We start from the raw sequence: 24,916 nt of genomic DNA on the forward strand, positions 1-24,916 counted from the left end.
TTTTACAGGTGGGGAAACCAAAATAGTGAGGGGCGAAGTGATTTGCCCAAGGTCACACAGCAGGTGGGGGCAGAGTGAAGAATAGAATTGAACTGAGGTTTCCCAAGTCCCAGTTGTCAGAGCACTAGAAGCAAAGAGGAAAGCAGAGAGAGAGAGTTAAAATGCTGAGAAATGACAAAGCAGAAGAGATGACAAGACAAAGGAAAGATAAATGCATTTGGGTGATCATTGTAACAATGGCTGACAGATTACACCATTTGGTTCTGCTTTGTCTTTTCCTTTTGCATTTATGTTAAGAAGTTAGTGCCAGAGCGAAAAATCAGTGACTGGAAAGTGGTGAATTTTGAAGAGGGATTTGAAGCATAAAGTCTCTTAGTGCACCTACACAGAAAAGGCACACAAAAGGCGACCCGGAGTTTCAGGTGGGAGATGAAGATGAGGAGCGCATTAAGGTGGAGGAGACAAAAACTGTGGTAGAATTTCTTTTAAATAACCTTAATTCTGTAGAAGGCACCACCCTGCGGAGTTGCATGCACTGCATTTTTATCCCCATTTGTTTTTGCTTTTAACAGAATCCCTGGTTGTCAGAATGAAGCTGTCACTTCAACCAGCAGATGTTTTCACTCCGACCGCCACCCAACAACACTTATGACACAAGATTAAGAAAAACAGCTACCCTGAGCAGCCTGAGCTGGCGCATAATAAACGGTTTAACCCTGGATAAATCAGATGACAAGTGCGGGTGGCTTTGATTGAAATGACAAGGCAGTTTGTCACCAGTGTTCTGTCACAGAGATTGGTGGCACTAATGTTTTCCGCTGAGTTGCGGGGAAAGCAACCTGACACTTGCATATTTCAGAAGCTGTGCATAACAAGAGACTGAAAACAAAGGGGTCAGCCTCCTCATTGGTGAAACCCCCTTCTCTGTACCAAAGGAGAGTCACCAGAGGAAGAGGCAGATAGCATGAGTTATTTTAGCAAGAAAACGAAAATAACACCCTCGGAAAAGAAAGGACACCTTCCAGATGTATTGAGTATAGTTTGCCGTAGGCTGGCTCCTGGCTTTTGTCAGTGTATTTGGCCATTTATCTTCCCTTCACCTTGTACTCCAGGCTTCAACCTCCTTCCTTACCTTAGGGACAAGTTTTGACCTTTGTTAGGTGTGTGTTGCTCCCATGGAATGACAATTTTATGTTGTGGTTATTGGTAGTGTTATTAAATAGCACCCAGAGGCCCCATCAGAGATCAGGGTGCATTGTTCTAGAACTCGTGTACATGCATAATAAGACAGCCCCCATCCCTAAAAATTTATAGTGCTGCACCTGCAAAGACTTATGCATCTGCTGAGCTGACCTGGTGTATGGCCCTGGCCAAGCCATTTCATTTCTCTGTGCCCGTTTCCCCAGCCGCCCTTTGTCACTTGCTTATTTAGGCTCTGAACCTGCAAAGTCTTAATACATCCATTTAACTTTAGGCACTGTGTAAAATCAACGGGGCTACTTACCATGTGACAAAGATGGCGGGGGGAACAGACACAAAGAAATGAAGTTACTTGCCCAGATCAGTGGCGCAGTTGGGAATAGAGACCAGTTCTCCTAATTCAGTTCTCCAGCTGCTAGACCAAGAGAATTAATGTGGCAACCCTAAACCTCATGTATAAATTCACGGTTTCCACTATATGATTTTAAAGGTTGCGGCCTCACCATGCTTTCATTTGCAACACCGACCAGCACACACTTGGAAACCTCCCCAGTTCCTACCATTAATTTAGCCAAACAATTCTTAAGTAACACATTTAAGATATTTGATTTCAGCCTCTCCCAATGTGGAAGAAATTCAGATTATGATAATGTGATGCCTCCTATCCCTCTACAGTCCTTTTCAACACCTTGAAAAAAATCCTACTACTCACTTAAATTTCATGACATACTGTGAAAGAATACACCCCTGTATGCACACCCTATAGTAATAATCTTTGTACAAAGTATGCCTTGTAAGGTATCATTTGAAAACGCAATTTGCTGGTGAGTATTGTCCTGACAAAAATGTGTCAACATTGTATGTCAATTTATAAGATTCCCCCGTATGGTGTTAACACATGTTCCAAACCCCACAGCCCTGCCCAAGCAGAAGCTGGCAAACAGGTCTGTCCTAAACAAAGGACTATGTGCTTGCCTTAATTTTCATTTAAGCAGTATACAGAATCATCAAGCAGGAAGGGAAAACAAAGGAAGGGCAAATAGGTGGGGGGGGGAAAGCCCATCAGGGAATATCCTTCCACATAGACTGTCTCCTGGGTCTCAGCTGGAAATATTTTTTCAAGAGAGGGACTGAAGCTATAAAAAGGAGGCACAGGCACCCCTCTCTCTCTCTCTCTCTCTTCCTGGCCACCTCATTCTCTGCACCTGAGAGGACAAAAGGAAACAGACATTGAACTCTGCGGGGGGAGGGAGGTTCCTGACCTGAAAGTTTGGTCAGTAGTCTGCTGGAGCATGTGGTGAGAAGTTTGCTTTGCAACTAAAATAGATACTAGTAAGTGTTTTATATTTATTTCTGACTTATGCCTCATTACATGTGCTCACTTAAAATCTCTTTGTACTTAGTAAACATGTTTGACTGTTTTATCTTATCCAGTGTGTTTAAGTTGAAGTGTCTGGATAACTCCATTTAAGATAATACACCGGCATATTATACCCTTAAAGGAATAACAGACTTAATATATTTGTACTGTCTAGCAGAGGACTGGGCAATGCAAAACACACATTTCTGTGGGAAGTTGCAGAACTGGGCCTGTGTTGGGGTCACCCTGTGGTATAACCCAGGCTGGCAAGAGCCAGGGTGTAGTTGGCAGGTTGCAGTTACACACATTCAGGGCGTGGCTTGCATGCAGTTTGTCTGTTTGTGAGTGACCCATGTGGGAGCTACCACAGCAAGGCACCCAAGGTTTCAGGGCAGGGGTGACAGCCTCCCACTAGTCTGGATTGTGCCCTGGTATGTCACACACATTCCAACTCTTTGACTAACTCAGACACCCACCACCTTCCTGCTCCTTGTTGGAGATTGGCAACAGGCCTGGTCGGCATTTGTTACCCTAGCATTAATACTGATATGGTCTCTAATTTGATACAGATGTGATACCCAGACCTGTAGCAGCTCCTTTAGTATTCAGGGCCAGCCTATCCCTGCCACTTTTTGCCCAAAGGTTATATTTATGCTATTAGTGTCTCTGTACATCAACTGTGACTGCATACGGTCAGCCTCCGATGGAGGGCGAGGGAGTTGAGGGTGACCAGCAGGGCCTCAGCAGCACATTTGGTGAAGGAGCAGTTCTGCCAGGGGAATGGTTGGGCTTCTGCCAACTCTCTATGAACCCCCCACATTCCATGGTATTTCCCCAATAATGCTAATCCCCAGGGGTGGTATTACATGGCCAGAACTCCGAAACAGAGGCCAGCTCCCAACTGCCCTTGACCGGATGGTTTGACAGAGACCTTGAGGCTTCAGGGTCTCAGTTTCCCACCCAACTTTGGCCTTCCCATGACAAAGCAGCATTTAGTCCCTGGTTATTAGTGTTCATTAGAGCCTTGTATCTGACATCAGATAGGACTTTCCCCTCCCAGAATCCCTCTTCCTGCTTTACCATGGTATCTGACTGACGCGTCTCATTTACTTCCTACCTCCAAACCCCTCCAGGTGTCATTTGGACTCATTCCCCTCCCAGCTATTTATCTGTCTTACTACTGTGCTCCCTCTCAATCTCGATAGATGCTCATTCTATTGCCCACCCTTCCCATCAACCCAACTTGTAGATTTAACTAGCATCTCATCTCCCTTCACCTCCAAGCACTGTAAATAGATCACTTACAACCCTGCCCCAACTTTCTCTCCTTTAACACTGCCTTGGATCCCGTATCTCCAAAGGTTTCCAAAGGCCTCTTTCCTTGCCAAGGTGTCGTGATGGTTCTCCTTGATCTTTCTGCAGCTTTCAATACAGTTGATCACTCTCCTCTTCAAACACCTAAGGTCCTCCCTTAGTTCTGCTCCCTTAATGACTACTTTTTTTTTTTTTTAAAGTGGTGGTTCCTCCTTCTCCCCTTAAATTTAGACACTTATTAATTTTTCCTAATACCACAATTGCATTGCATATTTTTGTCAGTTTGCCTGCATCAGTGGCTTCAGGTGAACACATCTTCAACGTGTTGAAGCAGGTAAAGAACTATCACCGTTCAACTATGGGACAAGAGCGTTTGAATGGGCTTGCCATGCTTAACATCAGCTGTGACATTGCACAAAATCTAGATTTTTCCCTCAATAATTAGTGCATTTGCACAGAAAAAGGCTAGAAAAGCATTTGTTAAATTAAAAAAAAATGTTCAAGTTAGGCCTCACTTTTTTTGGTTCCTTATTTTGTTTTCATGTGTCGTCATTTTTTATTTTTATTATGGCTAGGGGCCTCAAAAGCTGGAAGTGGCCCAGAACTCTCTGGATCTCTGAGAGGGTCTGGTGCTTGCAAAGCACTGAGTTCTTGAGAAGCCAGACAATCACTCGATAAATGCAAAGTAACATAAGTGTCAAGCACGGAATCACAGAAACACAAGACCACACTGTGAGGGGGAGAAGAAAATCCGATTATAAGATGGCCGTTTCTAAATCCTGCACTAGAACACAGTTCATTCTTGCAGTGTAGATGGTGCCAAGCCAAGTTCCCAAATCATGTGACAGCCCAGCTGAAGTGAAAGGCTATAGCATGGTTCAGGGGTATGGTTAAGACACAGTTCAGTCCTGTCTATGCTGCAAGACCAAATTGTGCTTTAACCACATTGTAACTGGGTGTCTCTACATGGTTGATTTTGCAATGTAGATGTGGCCTCTCTCTCAGTCTATCTTCACAGTAGGGCCTAGTCAACACTGAGGTTTTCTCTGAAGAACTCCCACATACTGTTGCAAGAATGGTGCAGCTCTCCACAGGTTCTAGCAATGGTAGAACAGTGTCATAGTCCAGCCACCAGCACTTTAACCCCCATTGTCTAGACCTGTTCAGATGAGGACTAGCTGAAGTTAGTTAAAGCAGCACCAGTGGAAGATTTTTCCAAGAAGAAGTGTACATCGTTGCAGGATTTACTGGCTACAGTATTTGTAGCTATAAAGGTTTTATGGTGGTTTCTTCGCCCAGCATGAGCAGGAGTTCATCCTCTCCAGAGAGCTAACCCTTATTAACACCTTTACACAGTCAACGGCATGGTTACAGCCAGCGTTCCCATGTATGTACAACTGTGTGGTCACAGAATTCTCCAGCTGTAAGAACCACTCCCCCCAGTTATGTTTCTTGCCCTTTAGTTTAAGAAAAATCTTCTTACCTGAACAGAGTGTAAATTGATACAGCATTCCGTCTTCCTGAACAAGCAGCCAGCCTGAAACTATAGCCTTGAGGCATGAACTACTCCCATTCATCCCAATGGAGATATTAACATTGAAACCTAATAGCAATTTTGATGTTAACATTGTTAACTCTTTCACTGCTAATCATTTTGTTAGTCATTCAGCTAACATACTTATCCATCATGGTTACATTCGGGAGCAGATATTGCAGGGGAGGGTATTGGGGAAGATACGTTAGGGCTACTTGCTTCTGTCAGTATGTGGAGTGGGTAACTAGGAGTTTGAGTCCCTTTCTCCCACTCCTCTGCCTAAACTTTGAAGTCGCCTTCATGTCTGCCTGCAAAGGGGACAGGGAAAAAGCACTGCAGAGATGATGCATCTAAAAATCTTCAAATGCCTCATCTGTTTCTCTCCCTTGCCTGGATGCTCCCTATCCTGTTGTTAAAACCTCCCATCTTCCACTCCCACTCCACATCATTTTCTACAGTGCAGTTCTTCATAGATTGTCAGTACAAGATTCTGCAGCATGCTAAAAATGGAAAATTTTGGGTAGGGACATTCCAAAATGGAGATTTTTTATTGACATAATAACAAATACAGAGCAGTGCACTTATATCATTCCTTTCTATTTTAATAAAACAAACCCTGCTTTGAATTTAATTGTAGCTGCCACAGACAATATCACTCTACTGCAGACTTCAGCTTTACTGTGCTGCAGAATATAGGGCCAGTGCATCACAGAGCACATAGTTATAACATTGAGAGCCCATTTAGACCAGACAAAAAATCCCTACCTCCACCATTTGGGGAAAACATGTGAGAGGGCTGCTAGCAAGACTTGTGTTTGAATTTGGTTGTAGCTAACACAGCTCTGCTCTCCATGTTAATAGGCATGTGTGTGCATATGTGTGTCTCTCTCAGGTTCTTCTGTCTCTCTGCCTCATATTTCCAGCTACAAAGCTTTGTGCTCTCAGGACGTAGCAGAGGTTCTGACTAATTGGCTATTTTTCCCTTTTTTTTTAAAAAAATAAATATTTCAGCAAGCTCTTTCGCCATAAAAACAAAATTGCTGCCAAGTATAGTGCCAGGTTTTAGGCACTGGGATGCACAAAGCCAATTAAAAGACAATAAAAGCACCTATTGAGGGAACAAGAGGACAGAACAGAAAGCAAGCATCACAAGAAAAACCAGGAGCGTCTTCCTTTCACTAAAGCTATCACCTACATATTCTCACTTTCATGTATTTCCCCAACAAAATGCTCTGTATAATCTAATGAAATACATTCTAGCAACAAATATATTAAGTCTCATGACACCCTGTGGGGTAGGCAAATACCATATTATATTCCTTTTACTGTCACGCAGACAGTTTTATTTGCAGCTCTGCCACTGCAAGATGTGAAGCAAGTTGTTTGAACTCTTTGTGTGTCCATTTACCTACATGCAGAACAGGGACAATAATGCTAACGTCGACTGTACAGAGAGGCTGTAATTCCAGAATAAACCTTCATCACAAGTCAAGGCTAAAATACACATCCCTTAAATAAGAAGTAGACTTTCAACATTGCTTAGACTTCTGAAGTTTGACAAACTTGTGTTTGTGAATGTCAAGAAATTTGGAGTTAAGGTTCCACAGACAAACATAATTCTGTCCCATGCCTATAACATTGTGACCTGGTCTACATTACAAAATTGAACTGCATCTGAACATGTTTTTTCAATCAATCACGTTAGCTGTCTAGGTGAACGCAGTTTAGTAGCCTGTTTGTCCTGGTTTCCAGGGCTCTGGAACTGTGCTCCGTGCTCCGCTCCAGCTCCAGGCAAAAACCTGCAGCTTCACTGCTCCAGAGCTACTCCGTGCTCCAGCTCCAGGCTCCGCTCCAAAGCCCTGCTGGTTTCCACTGACCGGGAAACAGTGAACCCTCATTCAGCTAACGTGATGGTTACCAAGAGGATTTGGATACAGTACAATATTGTAGCATAGACCAGACCAGCAAATCATTTGTATAATGTAAATACACATCTAAGTATTTCAACAAATTTCCAAATCTTTAAAATTCTTTACAATAAAGATGTATGCACAAGTCAACTCTGTTCCATATGTGGACCAGATAAAGTAAAATGCTAGTTAGCCTAACATTTGGGGGTCTGTGGCTACTACTTGTAAAGTTGACAAGGTTAAAGTAAACATATTTATGTGGGTAGCTGGGTCTTTGAAAAGATGGATAAGCATAGGGACGTTTCTATACATGGGTGGGTGGATAGAAGAGATGTTAGCAGACTGTCGGAGAGGGTAAGTGTTGTTGGTTTCTTTATTATAGTGAGAAGGTGGGTTGGGAATGGACAGGTCTTTGATGTGTGTACGGAGAATAAGAGGTGAGAAGCTGTAGCTGGTTAAAGTGGAGCGAGAATTGGAGGCGGCATGTGTACTGGGTGGATGGTGGCCACATCAATCTGTAAAGGGTGGGGTGGAACAATAGGGAGCAGGTGACGTTGAAAATACAGAAAAGGTAGACTGCGTGGGTTTCAGGACAATTCAGGGATGTAAGTGTAGGGTGGTCAGGGAAAGATTTAGGTTGTTTGCTGATTCGCACCCCTGGATTTCCTGACTTCCAAATAGTCTCCTTTTGATTAATACAAAAATCATTATATCATTTCTTAGGCTTGCAGAAGATGGGCAGAGGATTCTGCTGCTACATGCCTCTTCCATGCAGAGGATTGGTGGTGATGTTTATATCACCTCACACCCCCATTAGTGGGAGGGCTAATATAGAGCAGCAGTGTCTGAGGGGACACAACTGAGACAAGACGTGCAAGGGAAGGGAGGCAGAGGAGGACAGGGGCGGCTCTAGCCATTTCTCCGCCCCAAGCACTGCCGGTCGCCAGTCCTGCAGCTCCAGTGGATCTCCCACAGGTGTGCCTGCGGATGCTCCACCGGAGCCGCGGGACCAGCAGACCCTCCGCAGGGACACCTGCGGGAGGTCCACTGGAGCCGCCTGCCGCCCTCCTGGCGACCGGCAGAGTGCCCCCCGCAGCCTGCCGCCCCAAGCACGCGCTTGGCGTGCGGGGGCCTGGAGGAGGAATAGAGAAAGAAGCAGCAGTAGCAATAGCCTCTGAGCAAGGTGAACAGAGCTAACAGTGAACTGTTGCTCCGCTCCTCTGGGCACCAGCTGGGAGGCAATTGCTCTCCCCCTGCCAATGTTTTCTCACATTAGGGCAGACGTGAGAGATGTGATGGCAAGGTGCTAGCAGATATTACATGTACATACTTAGTGAAGTAGTGTATGGTACTATACAACACCTGCTAAAAAGCACTTATGTTCCTAGGGGGGAAAAAATATGAAAAATTGACCGTGGGGAACAGAGGAGGATTTGCTTCTAAGTTTCTGTCTACACAGCAGCCGGGGGGTGATTCCCAACATTCATGGACAGACATGCTAGCTCTGCTCAAGCTAGCCTGCTAAAATAGCAGCATAGCCATGGTGGTAAGGGTGTCGGCTCAGGTTAACTGCCCAAGTACATACGCAGGAAGTTGGGCAGGTTTGTGCTAGGCCAGCTAGCCCAAGCCGCCACCCCTGCTGCAGCAGCCACACTGTTATTTTTACCATGCTCCTTGCTGCTGCATAGACGTACTCAATATACTTATGTGTTCACCTGTGTATTTGCAGGCATGAGTTTAATAAAGCATTTACATAGATCTACATCAGTACATGTGCTTACACACACATGCAGTAGCTATCGGTGCATGTTTGCATATATGCCCCTAGATGTGCATGTGTTTACACGTGTGCAAGTACATGTACGTATGTACTGTTTTATATCACACGTGTACCTTTGCATGTGCATGCTTGAATGTTCGATACCTCCCAGATATACATGTTTCTTTACATATATGCAAACTGAGTAGGTATCTCAAAATATACAGCTGTTGGAAAGCTAGCATTTTGATTAGTTGTATGCAAATTCCATCCAAATTATTACTTGCCTGTGGGATTCTCCTCCAGAATATTTCAGTTTTCTCCTCCTTCTCAGATCTAGCCCTCAAGGCCAGCAGGCAGAAAAATATCCTTGGAAGAAAATCCCAAGTAGCTTTCGGTCAACACCAGACACCTCTTTGAGCACTTTCCATTATCCCCTCAGTGTGAGAGACCCAGTGTATGGAACCTGGCTAAATTACAATACAGATATTACCCTGTATAAGTCATAAACATTCTGAACAAAAGCTTGGCAGCTGTGTAGCTCCCCTAAGGATGCCTTGTTTCTGAGAAGCCAAGGACACCAGAGTTCAAGTCTGAGCTGCTCTGTGCCTGAGGCAGCAGAGGTTACACATGTAGCAAATGAGCTGCAGTCAATTCCCAGCTGAAGTTGGCGTCTTCATGCCTAGTAAATAGTTAATGCATGGGGCAGGCCCCCAGCAGTCAGAAGCTATTTTTCTGGGTGAAAGGGAACATGCTACCATGAGGGAGGAGGGGGGGAGAAAGAGAGAACTGGGTGATAAAGGAGAGATATGAATTTCTGCATCTACTGACATAGCAACATCTATAAAAAGGTTCAACAATTCAAATAATCCATATGCTCTAACTAGCCCAAATAAGAAATACAGCCATTATAATCATCACACCACCGTGTGGGTGATTTTGCAGGAGCAGAGGGCAGCAAGACTAGCTGCACAAGACCATTAATATTATCACCATTTCTATCGCCCTAGCACTTAGAGGCCAACCAGGTTGGGCCCCAGTGGGCTAGGTCCGGTACAAACATTTAGACAGTGGCAGTCCAGGCTTGCTGCATTCCATGAGGTAAAGTGTTCCCTGGGTAAACAGAGAGTTCCGCATAAATAATGCATATTTTGTACTTCTATAGCACCGTGCTTTGATGGGCTCAAAGTGCTCTACAAATATTAATTAATCCTCATAGCCTCACTGCACAGTAGGTAAATTATGTCCATCTTATAGAGATTAAGGCTGTTTCTATACCAATTATTTATTTTTACACATATCCCAACAGTTCAGTTCAACCTGGTGTGGTGGATTTTTTTTTGGGGAGCGGGGTGGGGTGGGGGGGGAAATGTGTCCATTTCCCCAGTGCAGAGAAGGTTACTTTATAAGCAGTAAGACTATGGCAGCAAATTGCACACTTGTGCTGTTTCTACTGTCCCACTTACATAGCATATTTCATCAGTGGTCTCAACAATACTTTACAGAATTAATCAATCAATCCTCTAGATACCCTTGTGAAGCAAATATTTATACCTACTTACAGGTGAATAAATTACTAATACAGTGTAAATTCTTCGGGCAAATACTGTGTCTTCCTTTATTTTTGTAGAGCACCTTGATCCTAAAGGGAGCCTAGCCTGGACACTATCCTAGCAGAAACACCCAAACACATTCCCATGATTTACTCAAGATCACAACAAGTCAATGACAGAACGAGGAACAAAACCCAGGTGTGCCAATTCCCAGTCCCCTGCTTTAGCCATTGAGCCACACTGCTTGCAATAAAGCCAGAGTTACTTTGTGCAGCCATGGAGACAATAAGAATCTTAAAGATTTTCTGCTCTCGGCTGAGAGAGATACCAGATTTATGAGACAACAGTAGACCCCAATATTTAATCTTGAGAAGCGTTCACAAAGAGGAATATTCAAAATTGAAATCTCTCCATTCATATGCAATAATTTCCAGTATTTCAAGATTAATTTTCTAGCTAGACAGAATTGAAAGCATCACAAGGCCCTTTAAAGAATAGTCAGCATTTCAGTGGAGGCAGAATAATTAAGAATGTGGCAGCATATTAGAAAACACACAACTGAGTTTCCTTAGGAAAAGGACATTAAATAATTTGAACGTAGGTGAAACTGCAGGAGCAGGCTGAAAGGGAGAATTCTAGATCCATGGGAACTTCACCCATCCAAGATCTCCAGAAGGAAATTAAGTTAAAAGCATTACAACTGCACAACAAACTCCCATTGACTGATCACACCCTGTTGTGAGAGAATACTGTTTCTATCCACTTAGAAGCATTTTCAAATAAACCCTTTCACCAGTGTCACATTCATCACTCAATGGTAAGCATCTCCAACATTTGAACTATATTTAGAGCTATTTAGGTTATAAACTCATAAAAGCAGAGACCCAGTCTTCATATCTAGCTATAAATTGCCGTATATAAATTGCTATAAATCAAGTTGTTAGTGGTATGCAAATTATAATGAGGAATGGCATAGCAAATAGTTTCTTACTTTTAGATAATGCCTTTAATCCCAAAGGAGTTTACAAGTAATCTATATGGGGGAGGAGGAATCACTTCTTCCACCACTAGGGTCAGACTAGAAGATACAGGCAGTCCATCCCAGCCATTGTTACAAGCAGCTCAGGGAATATCTTTAGAGCAGCACTATTTTATTTTTTGGGAGGGTAAGTGGAGAAAAGATTTGGGCTTTCCCGAGAAAACAGTTCATTGGAGCCCCTATACACTTTTAATTCTCTGTCTAAGAGGAGTGTACAAATTAGTATTATTTACTTACATTTCATTGTAATATTAGAGTACCTAGTTCACTATATATTTAAAAAAAAAAACCACTTTAACTTACTAGGTTTCCTTTCTTGGATTTGTTCTTCTTTCTTCCTCTGCCCCCGAGTTCTTTTCCTTTCCTTTTATGATAGATGCTGGAATTATTTCCCCCTCAGACTAGCTTTTCAGCTACAGTAAAATTATTGTTTTCTTCCTACAAGTTCTATTTGCTCCATCTTTCCCCTATGTTTTTTCATCTTTTCTCTTCCTTCTACTTTTCCATATCATTGTGATCATTCCTTCTTTCTACAATACTCTAAACCAACTTTTCTTTCTCCCCCCCTTGCATTGTGCCCCCTTAACCTCTTAATTCCTGTTTACTGACATGCCACACAGCTGCCCATGCTTATCCAATGACACACCTGCACCTCATATCCACTCACACTCACTAAAACTGCTTGCCTTATCCACCACACACAGAAGGGGTGGGGGGAGAAGACAGACAGTTTAATAGGACTCTGCTTTTATAGCCCCCATGGAAGCAGAATCTCTGCTATTCACAGAGGATGTTGCCTAGCCTGCATCATCAACACAAGTAGTAGCACAAGTATTAGAATTTGGAACTATCTATATATAGGAGGTAATGTAGTTTGATCACTAGGCATAGGCCTGGGAATTAGAAGACATAGGTTTTATTCCTAGTTCTTCTAGTGACTTTGGGTAAGTCTTTACCTCAATTTGCCTTCCCCACCCTTCCAATATGGGAAGATGAAATGATATTTCCTTTCCTTTGTATGGCTGGAAAGCCCTAAATAAGGGTTAAGCACTTTACATATGGGCATGGTAGCTTGGAGGAAACTCCCTTTCTGGGGACCTGATCTGTGGCTTTTCCCCTAATCCTGCCTGCTGATGAGCCTGGAGGAATTCCTTGTGTTGCATTTAAAATGGGAAAAGGCAGCAGGCCCCATTGCTACTTGTATTACACTACTGCCTTGAAACCGCAACTGAGATTAGGGCCCCCTTATGCTGGGCACTGTACAAAGTGTGAGAGACAGCTGCAAAAAGCTTACAGTCTAAATAGGCAGACAAGTATGAGAGAAAGGAGGCATTATCCCCATTTTACACAGGGGGAACTGAGGCACAGATAGATTACGTGACTTGGTTGCACAGAGTCTATGGCAGAGCCAGGAACTGTATCCCAAGCTTTTGACTCCCAGGCCATTTTCTCCAAAAAAGCCCATTACTCTTATCAGGAGACTTGCAGCTGCCCAAAACTGCCAGATTAGAGAGGTGGGCACCCAGCTCTGTTGCTCCTGCAACAGCACTCCTCAGGCAGTGTTCTAATTTCAGAGTGTGTGCAACCTCCCTCTGCCATCTGTATCCCTTGGGGACTAGAGCTGGCCTGAACTCTAGCACTTTCCCCCAATCCCTCTCCATCATTTTCCCCACCCATCTCACAGTAATTTGGAGAACTGGGCCTAGGTGATCAAGGGATGAGCAAGTATGGCTTCAGGAGTGGCAAGATTAGGGGTCAGTAACAGCTAACCACATGGTAGCAATATTCATATTTCTGTTGTCCTGCAGGTGGGAGAGAGCAGCAGCTATCCTATAGCCCATTCCAGACCCTCCCACATGCAAGGGCTTGGCTGGGCAATCCAGACTTGATGAAATGCAGTCAGTTCTGAAGTGCAGGGCAGCTATCAGTGGAAAGAGAAATTCTGGGGCAAAGGCACTAAGGGGGGCAAAAAGCTATCTTTACCCAAAGGACATACAGAACTGGCAAGACTGTGGTGTCGTACCTCTTGTCTGAAAGAACAGCAAAATGCCTGGTTTAACCCACACACCTTCTGGGTGTGGTGTTCTGTCCCATCTTGTGGCACTTAAAGAGAGAGAAAATAAGTCTGCTCTACGGCCTTAGCTAACAGCCAATTGGCTTTTAGCTCATGCAGTAGAGGCTTATGCACTGAGGTTCCAGGTTCAATCCTGCTTGCCAAGAACTGGGGTCTGTTGGCATTACAAGTGGGGGCTTGTCCGGGATTTCACCTGGAAGACTCCAAAGCTCGGGACACGCTTCCTCAGCTAGCGGAAGTATGTAACCCACATGCATTCTGGGTGTGGTGTTCTGGCCCATCTAGCGGCAGCAAGACCACATAGAGAAAGATAAAATGAGTCTGCTCTACAGCATTCACTAACAGCCAGCTGACTTTTAGCACATGTGGTAGAGGCTCATGCACTAATTTCTAGAAGTCCAGGGTTCGATCCCACCCCCCAACATCTGGGGTCTGTTGGCATTACAATGGTACTCAATTAATCTACTTTGGAAGAACTAAACTAATCCTGCTGGGGTTTGAACCTGTAGTTCCTGATCTAACAAATATAGGTATTTTAAACCTAATATGTAGACTACTAAGTGATCACTTTGAGCAAACAGGCCTGTGGCTTCAATACCTAAAAAGAACAACAAGAGAGAAAGGGGGCAAACCTGCCAGCTACTTCTTCGCAGCTGAGAGAGATAAAATCAGATAAAAACGTCTTGGAAAAGATGTTACAGCAAGATAGGTTTACATCTGACACTTGTTTTAAGAGAGTTTATAAAAGTAGAATCATGTGAAGCCTGAAAATCTGTTACTGTTCTTCAGCCAATGCAGACATACCGAACCACAGCAACAACAAATACATTTTAGCAATGTGGGGTCTGAATGCAGGTTAGTAAAATAACAGCTGAGGTTATTCAAACTAAGAGATTAATTTAGCTGTATGAACAGGTTGGCAACAGAGAATTCCAGTTCTGTCCACTTCACATAAGCTCCGGCCACCTCAAATGCTAAAGCAGGTGATCAAAGCAATGTAGCCAACTCTCTTGATTTTATTGTGAGTCCCGTGATATTTGATGGGTTATTAAAGCCACAACTCCTGGAGACAAGTGGTTATGTGAGAATCTCAGCTTTCATTAAAAAGTTAAGTAAGTTTCTAGCTCTCATGATTACAGGAAAAAAAGCTTGAAGATGTGACCTAAATGAACCCTACTGGCTCAAAACCAGAGGGCAAATAAAGAACCCCATATTTATTTATTTCTAAAACTTCATAACTTTAAAGCCAATTTCATGAATTTCTGGGGCCTGACTCATGATTTTGGAATGGTTGGAGTTGGCAATACTTTCAAAGTTATAAGCATTCATCATCAGAACTTCCGGTCATACCCTGTGACACTGCTACTAATTGCTTGAGGAAGCAGTTGTCTTAAACAAATTAATTGTTCCAAGCCCTCTCACAATCCCTCAAACAGACGGGCTAAATTGGGTAGCAGTGTTTCCAGGAAACTGTACATGACTTACAAGGGGAGAAATGGGAGAATTTACATTCTGGAGCAGCAAATCCTTATCTGGCTAAAGTACACACTGCCTAAAATTGGTGCTGGGTTATAATTATACTAGAATGGTAACTGCCCAAGCTATGTGGCTGTCCATGACAGTCTACTATCACTTACCCACTCTAAGTCAAGCTACACTGGATTATGGGTGGTTTCCCCCCGCCCACTATGTTTGATGCAATCCGGCTGTGCTCACATACAGGCAAAACTCTCAGTGATTTCCCACTAACTTTTAAAGACCCGATGGGATCAGGCCCTACTCGAAGAAGCCTTTGAATGTTATCTGTTCTTGCCGGGTCTTATATTAGCTGTGGAGGGTTTTTGGTTTTTTTTTTAGTTCAGACCTGTTTTTCTGTCCCTCTGAGAAGCACAAGAACAGACATTTATTTGAAGCAGGGTTAGTGATACTCATAGGTCTGTGTTTATTTTTAAAAGTGGTTACAGTCAAATTGGCTTGTGAAAACTGACTTTTCTTTTCAGGTATATCCAATAAAAAATTTTGCTTTTAAGAAACCAACTTCAAAAGTGACCTTGAGTGCAATGTTCAACTTTCAGTGAAAGATCAAACTTTACCAGACTATCAGTTTTCACTGGACTTTGAGGGGTCACTTTCACAATAACACCTATCTGCTGAGCTCTGTATGTTTGTTTAAAAATCAAATTTAAAAATTCCATACTTAAAAAATTAAGAGAAAAATGAGCCAAATCATGACTGATATGGGCGTTGTGCACTCCCTCCTGCACAGGGAAAGGAAATCAGAGTAGAGGTGATGAAAATGCTTAATCTACCTTTCATTGCCCAGCTCCTGCAAGGATTTATGCGCCTGCTTAACTTTATTCATGTGAGTAGCCCCAGTAAAATGTGCACAAATCTCAGGACCCAGGCTTAAAAAAATTTCAGAAGGACATCCAGAGTTCAGGAATCATAATGATCAGAAAAGGTCCATTACTAGTGGTGAGAGAATGTGACCTGGAACCTGGGGAGAGTATACGGACAAATTTATCCCTGAGGCGCACCTCACGAAGTCAATGGACGTACAGCACAGATGATTTTGGTCCATATCAGGGGACAAACACTTACAGATTTGAATAGTTAGATACAAATTAAATCAAATGCAGAAGAAAGGTGGATTGAAAGACTAGCAGCCATTTATACACCTCCTGGGAACTATTTAAATAAGAAATGATGCCACCAAAAAAAGATCAAAGACAAAAAAATTATTCATACACACACTTTACACTTGTATAGCACCTTTCATCTGAAGCTCTTAAATAAATGTTTTATATATATGTGTACACACACACACACACACACACACACACACTTTTTTAATTAATCAAGCCTTACAATTCCCTTATAAAGTCAGCAGTATTATCTACATCTTACACATGGGCAAACTGAGGCTCACAAAGAGAGTATAAGGCCCAATCCTGCAATGGGATGTGCAAGGGCAAATCCTTGTATTTGCACAGAGCTCCTTTGGGATTCCACATGGATGCAAGGGTCTGTCCACATGGATCTAGTTGCAGGATCAGGGCCGTTAGTGATTTGTTTCAGGCCACATATTTCATATTTACAAAAAAATAGCCTGAGTTATTTAGTATGGAAATATGATTTGTATTTAATTACTGTACAATGCATGGAAAAGATCAGTGATAAAAATGAATGCAAAATGGGTGATTTTGAAAGATCAATATAAAACAAAAATTCCATTTTTATGCTGTGCAGTATTATCACTGTTTAAGCATTTTCAGTGAAATGTGTGTTAGTGAAAGATACCAGCCTGATAACATTGGTGACTAAAGCCCTCTAGTCATAGAACCTAATTTTGTTTTGACCATTATACTCAAAAATAGCTGGATGGTTTGTATGACATCTTTTAAAGGACTAAATACATTGGATTGCTGGGTTGAAATCATATACTGCAGGTTGCCGCTCACAACAATTATTTACAGCTAAATTTTAAAACCCTGAAAAGAGGTGGACTTAGATATGATGGCATACATTTATTGACGCACAAAAGCTACATTTTTAGATTGATGGTTGGTAATACTAATCAAAACAAAAATAAAATCCAAAATGGAAATCTTTGCTATGACAGTAATTTCTCTCTCTCCAACTCTACCTATTTTATAGTTTTGAGTTGCTGCCTATCACCATATTATCTGAGCACCTTCCACGTAAAATCAATAGCAAAGTCCTCTGAGGATTATCTGCAAAAATGCCTCTCTCCAAGATGTGTGTATGCACAGTACAAATACCATGACTTTAAGCTCCCAACCTACTGTCCAATCCACATAGGCCAATTTCAACAGGTCTCCACACAGGCATAGGGATCCACCCACGTGAATCAGAATGCAGATCAGAAATGTTATCCATCTCATTAAGAAATTTGTCCCAAAAGATGGGAGAAGGGGAAAAGAAATATTATATGACTGAAGTTTTAAAAATAAGGTCCAATCTATGCTGAAAAAAATGTGCATCTAATTTAGTGAACCATATACTTCATTAATGTAGCTTTCTGCTGTGGAATGTTTGTAGCAGACGAGAGTTTCCCCAAATCTTTTTTAAAGAACATTATTTTAACTGTATGGATTGATTGATCGCAAATATCTTACTGCCAGTCTTCAGTACACAATAGCCGAGCTGTGTCATTTAATTGGGATTTATCATCTAAGCTAAATACATTTGTTTCTGGTCCATCACTGGATTGGTGGGCAAGCATTGGTGGGATTGTGACATGAATGTTTGTCCAAGTGGATTTAAAGTTTGGTTGCTGCATTTATACAAAAAACTCTATCACTCTAATGTTGATCAGAAGTGAATACAAAAGGGGCACGTTTATGGCTAGAGCAAATTCATTACAAAATCTGAATGACTATCCATTTTTAAAAGTGTGCAGTATTCACTCAGTTTTGTTGTATAATCACTTTAAAAAAAATCAATATTCTACCCTGACGTTACCAAAACGCTACAGCTTAAAATACCATTAGTGTAGTGTCTGGGACCAGTCCTTGTAGACCAGCGTAGCATCAGGTTTTGGTTTTTTTAAAATAAATTTGGTTTTGTCTGCTTGTTTTCACTATTCACAGTTTCGGGGGCAAACACAGAATGAAGACACTGGCAACAGATTTTGCCGTGGCAATGTTGGCATAAGACATTGTCCTGGTACTAAATCCTTTGTCAATCTCTCATCAGAGTAGGCTTTCTAAAACTCAGAGCAGGTTACTGAGAGTAGCCATTTTCCAGCTCTCATTTAAGAACTGTGTGTCTTAATGTACAGGCTCCAGAGATTTATTTGTACTGGAAGAAGCTATCGGCATCCCCTCTCCCTCTAAACTATCTGTTCCCTGGCTCTAAAAGTTCAATAGCTTTCCAGTCAAAGAATGAATTTTCAATATTGCCAACCCGTAGTGTTCAAAAATCATGGTCAGGTCCCCAAAACATCATGAGAGTTTAAAAAAATAATAAACTCAGGGAGGAAATTTGCTTTCTGTTTTTTGAGCCTTTCTGGTTCACATTGTCTAGCTTTGAATTGCAATCATGAGGGCTGAAAACTTTTATTTTTAATGGAAGCTGAGATTTGCACCTAATCCCATGATTCCAGGAGTTGGGGCTTTAAGAAAACCACCAAATATTGCAAGACTTGAGAAGAAAATATGAGAGTTGGCAACACTGCTACCCCCTATGCACTCCCATTCTGTTCTACTGTGCCTTGTATTATATCACTTGCTTGGTAATATTACAGTTCCTTCCTCCACCACTTCTATTCAATTCTAAGTTCTTATACTGTAATATTTGTGCATCCAAAGAGCATATCGTTATTTGGGTGGCTTCGCCTTCACTTAGAAATTTCACAAATCAGTCAGTACTATTTTCTTCAGAAAGTATCAGGAGACAGGTGGAGATGTGCAATTATTATTTCACTGTAATTATGTCAAAATAATACATAGGCTGTATGTTGTACACAATAATATCTGAACTGGCTCAGGAACCTGCTTTCGGCCATGTTGCAGCATAATAACAATAGTGCAGAAAGTGGCCGTGTCCCATCTTTTTAATTTTGTCTTTCTTCCTTTGGTTTAGGATTCTTTTTCTCTCCAAGTTGACTGTGGTCATTTCCAATTCAGTAGACTAACCCAATCTTATAAAGAATGACCATAAACAAAAAGCAGAGAGGGCATTCAAATTGCAATGGTTTGTTTCTAGCAATTTTGTTTTTTTAAATATTTGAAGCATATATTATTTAAAATTAAAATTCAGCTTCCATGTCCTTGAACAGACTTGTACACGCACTGACAGGTGTGTGTGTGTTTAAGGGTTGGGGAAAGAGCGTGGCTAGGTATGGTCTTTCTTCTCTGTTTTTAATGGCTAAATTGTCAAAGGAGGGAGCAAAAGATGCATCCACAAACACTTCCATATACCCCTTGTACACACGCAAGTGCTAACACACCAGTTGCACACAGCTAAACACTCACGCACCCATTTTCTTCCCAGTTTTTGGCAAGCAAGTATTTGCATGTGCAAATTGAGGAACTGCAAACTCAACTACTCATATGCATGCACAGTTATCTGGTTTGTATATGTGAATACTAGTCACCTGTGCATGGCAATGTGGGATTTCACATAGCATAGCTTTCACCCCTTCTTTGAAAAATTTGATTCTAAACCTCATTCCTAAAGGATACAGATTGCACATACTTTTTTAAAGGAAGAGAAATTAATTTAGTTACCAACAGATCTACAGTCAGAGCTAATCTCCAAATATCAGGTAGCACATTATTACACATCAAAGAAAGGCTGTAAAACCCAACTTCTCCAAGATTCAGTAAGTATAGACATTTTCTTAGCAATAAAATAAAAGGAGTAACAACACTTTAATGTAAGTTTTGATCCAAGTTATATACATATGACACTGAAATCTTTTCAACATACACAAACACAGACAGAGCAGATGCTTTTAGCAGGCCTGATATTTTCTCAGTTTTTTTTTAAATTCTGTGTCTCCTGCCCATGCCATCCTAAATGAGCAAATGTACCATATATATTATTTAATAGGTCCCCATCTGTTTCTTCACGGACACATTTTAAAGTTCTAGATGGTGGCGGGGGGTGTTGTCTTTTTATAATACTTGGCTATAGTTATATAGTGGTAAAGATTTTAAAATTCTTACCGGTGTAAACATGGAGTTAATTAGAATTTAAATGGAGGTTTTTTGGGGGGGGGAGGTGTTATTTTTTGAGATTTAAAACTTTTTGTTGTTTGATATTTTGTATTTCAAAATCATAATTTAACAATGTGCATTGATTCCACAAAGAACGGGTATTTAAATTACATGTTGTATGAATTTGTATCCATTATTAGCAAGCTACCCAATTTCTTCAATTTATCCACATAGTACAATGGTATAACAAGGATAGACTTGTACTGGAAATGTATAAATATATTTTCAAATGGCTCCTTCCATTTTAAATACACTCCCTCTTGCATACAGGAATCAGATGGAGTGAATCATTAACCTGTTACCTCACTCATTAAGAATTTAACATGGTATTGTTTTAATAGAGAATGCTTACTATATAACATATAACGATCACTAAAGAAACTGAATTTAGCACTGTAGGAGCATAATAAACAGCCCGTCAGAAAGAGAGGCTATATTTGCCTACATTTTGTCTGATGCGCAAATGTCCCATTTCTGAGTATTTATTAATGAATCATTGTGAGTAGAAAGAAGCACGATTATTAAATTAAGTCCCTGGTAGATTTTTGCGTTAGTGCCAAGAATACAGCAAGGACGGTGTAGACAGTATGGAGAGTGGCACCTAAAAATGTTCTGTCTTTATATTTGGTTGAAGTATCCAGGATGTATTTGTAAACAAGATTTTTTTTTTCTGTTTTTTAAAGTGTAATCTTCTAAACAACTTATTTTAAGGAAGGAACGAATTAACCAAGAAATGAACCCTTAAAACACAACGCTGCCCATTTTTTCCTGTTACCCATATGGTGATTAGTAAATCGCTCCTGAGTTGCACGCTACCCTGTGGGTAAGAAGAAGCAGTTGCATAGGGCAGCTAAATACTGATTGACTGAACTGTGTGAGTGATGTCTCTCCAGGGTGGACATGTTCTAGCTTCACTACAGCCAAATAATCCAGTGCTGGGTTCACTTCAACAGGAGATTTTGAGGAGAATTTGAGAGAAACCTTCTTTTAGGATCCTGTTGCACGTCTTTATATGGCTCTCATATTAAGCTGATCACCCTCACGGGGAAAAAAAGGTAGTATTGCCCCAAACACTGCCATATTACTATTGGAAACTGCAGTGGTTAACACAAACCACTGCAGCATATTGCAGGGCAGGAGCGGCTCCAGGCCCCAGCACGCCAAGCGCATGCTTGGGGCAGCATGCCGCGGGGGGCGCTCTGCCAGTCGCCGGGAGGGCGGCAGGCAGCTCCGGTGGACCTCCCGCAGACGTGCCTGCGGAGGGTCCGCTGGTCCCGCGGCTCCGGTGGAGCATCCGCAGGCACGCCTGCAGGAGGTCCAGCGGAGCCGCGGGACCGGCGACCAGCAGAGCGCCCCCCGCAGCGTGCCGCCCTGCTTGGGGCGGCGAAATGGCTAGAGCCGCCCCTGTTGCGGGGCTTTTGGTTTTTCCTGTTTTTTTGGTTTGTTTGTTTTTGTTTTGGGGGGGTTCTTGCAGTACAGACAGAAGAAATGTCTTTTAACAGAATTTCCCAAAGCAGCAGAGAACAGCGTGATAAACAAAATCACTCTGTTCAGAGACTCAGAACATATTTATTTTCTTTTATAAACTCCTTCTTGTGAAATATTTATAGGAGGGCCTGAACCAGACCTCCAGATCCAATCCTGCTGAACTTTGAAAAGGGGAAGCATTCCAAAATCCAAACATGGATCTGAATTTCTCCAGCAGCTCCTCTTGCTTTATTGGTCAAACCTAAAATCAGAACATCCTCAATTTTATGGGCTGGGGTTGATGGCTACATCAGAATTTTGCGGCTTTGGTCCATAGCTAGAATTACTCTAAAAAAATGTTTCTGGTGCTTGATATATTTGGCTCAACACTGTTGAAAGCAAAAGGAAAATGCATGGTTGCTCTTCAGCTACCATTCCTGGGGGCAGCACCTTTTGCTGGACTAACTACAAAACAAGCAGACTCCTATTGCGAAGTAGACTGAAAACCTGAGCGCCATAGTATGACTGCATTGTAAAGTGCCATCTGCAATTCCATTTAGTGATGGTTTGCTTAGAGCAAACATGTTCTGTGAAAAATAAAAATATACTTTGTTTTAAGAGGGCTCCTATTTATTCCAAATAATGGAAGGTGCCGGATTCAGGGTTCTTAGTCGTAACCCCAAAAAGTCATCTGCCTGGCAATATGTTTAGACTAAATTAATAGTGAAGAGCTCACATCTTTGTTAGTGCGCCTATCTACTATTTGAATAATTCCATGGACTCTCACTATCATCCTCTTACTCTACATTCATTCCAAAATGTAAAAAGGTCTTCATAATATTGCAAATACCCAGCCAAAAATTCTGCCCTCAGATACATACACAACCATCTCCATTTAAATTAACGGGAATTGTACGTAGGGCAAAATTTGGTCCAGGGTGTGTCGTAGCTAAATAGTCTCTTCCTGTGAGCGTGGTTATCCCCCAAGGTGTGTGAACAGAGAGACCATAATAAAGTTGATACTTTAGTAATTAGCAGATTTGATTGGATTGCTGTATTTTTTTTCAGTACGGCCTTTCTGCTGAAAAAGAACAAATAAGAGCAAGAGCCTGTAGCATGCTAGATACTGATGTTTTATAAAAGAAGGAAAGAAGAAGGATCAGAGAAACAAATGCTGACCTTAAGTAGTTTCTAAATCTTTACGTGCCTATAAGTATAATCACCTTTTCTTCAGACATCCTAGGCCTTTATGCATTTTGAAAATATTCTAAGAGGACAGAAAGAAATGCTTTTCCTACTTTTGGTACACATCTTATACTTGTGCATGTGCACACACAGCTCAATGTATGTAGAAACTCATTAATATCCCAAAGGACATGTACTCGTTATATATTAACATAAATGTAGCTGTGAGTACTTACTGTGGATAATGCAAATCTAGTTTAAAATCCTGTTGAAATGTATGGTACACAGGTTAACTGGAACATGATTATGTCGCACAGCATCAGTGAATGCTTTGGGTCATTTTCCTAATCATCAAAAACTTTGTTTATCTGAAAGTTTATTGAGGTCCCCAAAACACTTGATATAAAAGTGCTGTTTATGGTGCATTGGTTGTGTACATTAACTAGAGAAAACATGGATGAAACTCTTCATATGGATTTTCTGCATACACTCGAAGGTGGCCTCGCTGTCTTTCATGTTTGCTGACTTACACAAATTCAGGCCTTTTCCTGCCCTTTCTCTAGATGCAAATTAAATTGATCTAGTTTTCCTTGATTTTATAGATTATTAAAATGTATGCCCATCTTCCCCCAAATTAACTTAAATCATGGATGTTTGCATGTTAAACCCACTCCATTGTCTGCTTGAGTGGGGTCGGTTTATAAACACCAACCAAATAAACACATAAGATACGGAAACTTTATTCATTTTAATTACCTGAAAGCAAGTGTGCAGGTATAGAAAAAGATGGGGGGAATCATAGCCTTTTTACCCTTCCTCTAATCCCTCAACAGCAGCTTCTGAGCTGCTAGGGTGTGACATTTATTGGAAACCAAGCACTGAACGTGCCACTCAAGGATCAGTGCAGCCCAAACTCTATCCAGCTAAATTAAAGATATCTCTTGGGCAGCATATTGAAGGTGGTCGCACTCAGCATATCGACTTTTCATTTTTTAAATCCCAAACAGAGAACTGTTGCGGGGAGGGTTAGAAACCCCATTTAATTACAAGATGTTATTCCACTGTCATATCTTTTACTCTGACACAACAAAGGCAGGCCTCATCAATGGTAGGTAGCTGCTGCCTCGTTCGCCCCTCCCCACCTTCCAAAGGATTTCTTTATAGCAAAGACTTCATTTTCAGCAAGTTCTGCAGCTGCCGGTTCTGAACTAGTGCATAACTAGTCATAATTAGGAGGACAGACATGCTAGAGGTTCACACGCAGATGCCCTCCTGCTACCAGAAGGGCGGGGAGCTGGCAGAAACGTTGTGTTCCGTCCCCACCTCAAAAGGGTTTTAAAATAGTTCCTTGTCATATGAAAAGCCTGCCTTACCTGTAATTGGGAGCTGTGCCTGCAGGACAGCAGAGATAACAATCCCCTTCCACTTCATCTTGCTCCCCCCGGATTGCACTGGGGGGCTGGAGGCCGCGAGTTAACAGATAGTGGGATGGTGAGGAGAAAAGGCACCTCCACTGGCTTTGTTCTTCTGGCTGCCTCCACAGGAAGTGCGAGGTCTATAAGATCTTTCAGAGTCCACCTGCCGGCAGTGTGGCTGAAACACACGCTCCTTCTTTTGCTTCACAACCAGGAAGCTTTAGAGGTTTGGTTTCATATTCTTGGTATTGATGTTTGGGGTTTTCTTTTTTCCTCTTTTTTTAGTTTTTCTGATGGAGCCTCAGAAATTCTAAATCAGCAGCAGCTGAACTTCTATAAGAAGCCTATGAAGTACGCATG

General features: G+C 41.8%; 1 protein-coding gene across 4 annotated transcripts in view; it reads right to left on the reverse strand.

Moving 5' to 3' along the window:
* Positions 1-24,688, reverse strand: part of CD247 (CD247 molecule) — an 82,968-nt gene extending 58,280 nt beyond the window's left edge. The window contains exon 1 of one of the 4 annotated variants that reach the window (XM_039521125.1): positions 24,515-24,688. In XM_039521125.1, coding sequence (XP_039377059.1) covers positions 24,515-24,572 — 58 coding nt within the window. In that variant the 5' untranslated portion in view covers positions 24,573-24,688. The remainder of the gene's footprint in view (positions 1-24,514) is intronic. The other 3 variants (XM_039521116.1, XM_039521130.1, XM_039521139.1) reach the window with 3 other exon arrangements.
* Positions 24,689-24,916: the final 228 nt, after the last annotated feature.

This window comes from Mauremys reevesii, linkage group 1 (genome assembly GCF_016161935.1).
Source record: "Mauremys reevesii isolate NIE-2019 linkage group 1, ASM1616193v1, whole genome shotgun sequence".
Lineage (NCBI taxonomy): Eukaryota > Metazoa > Chordata > Testudines > Geoemydidae > Mauremys > Mauremys reevesii.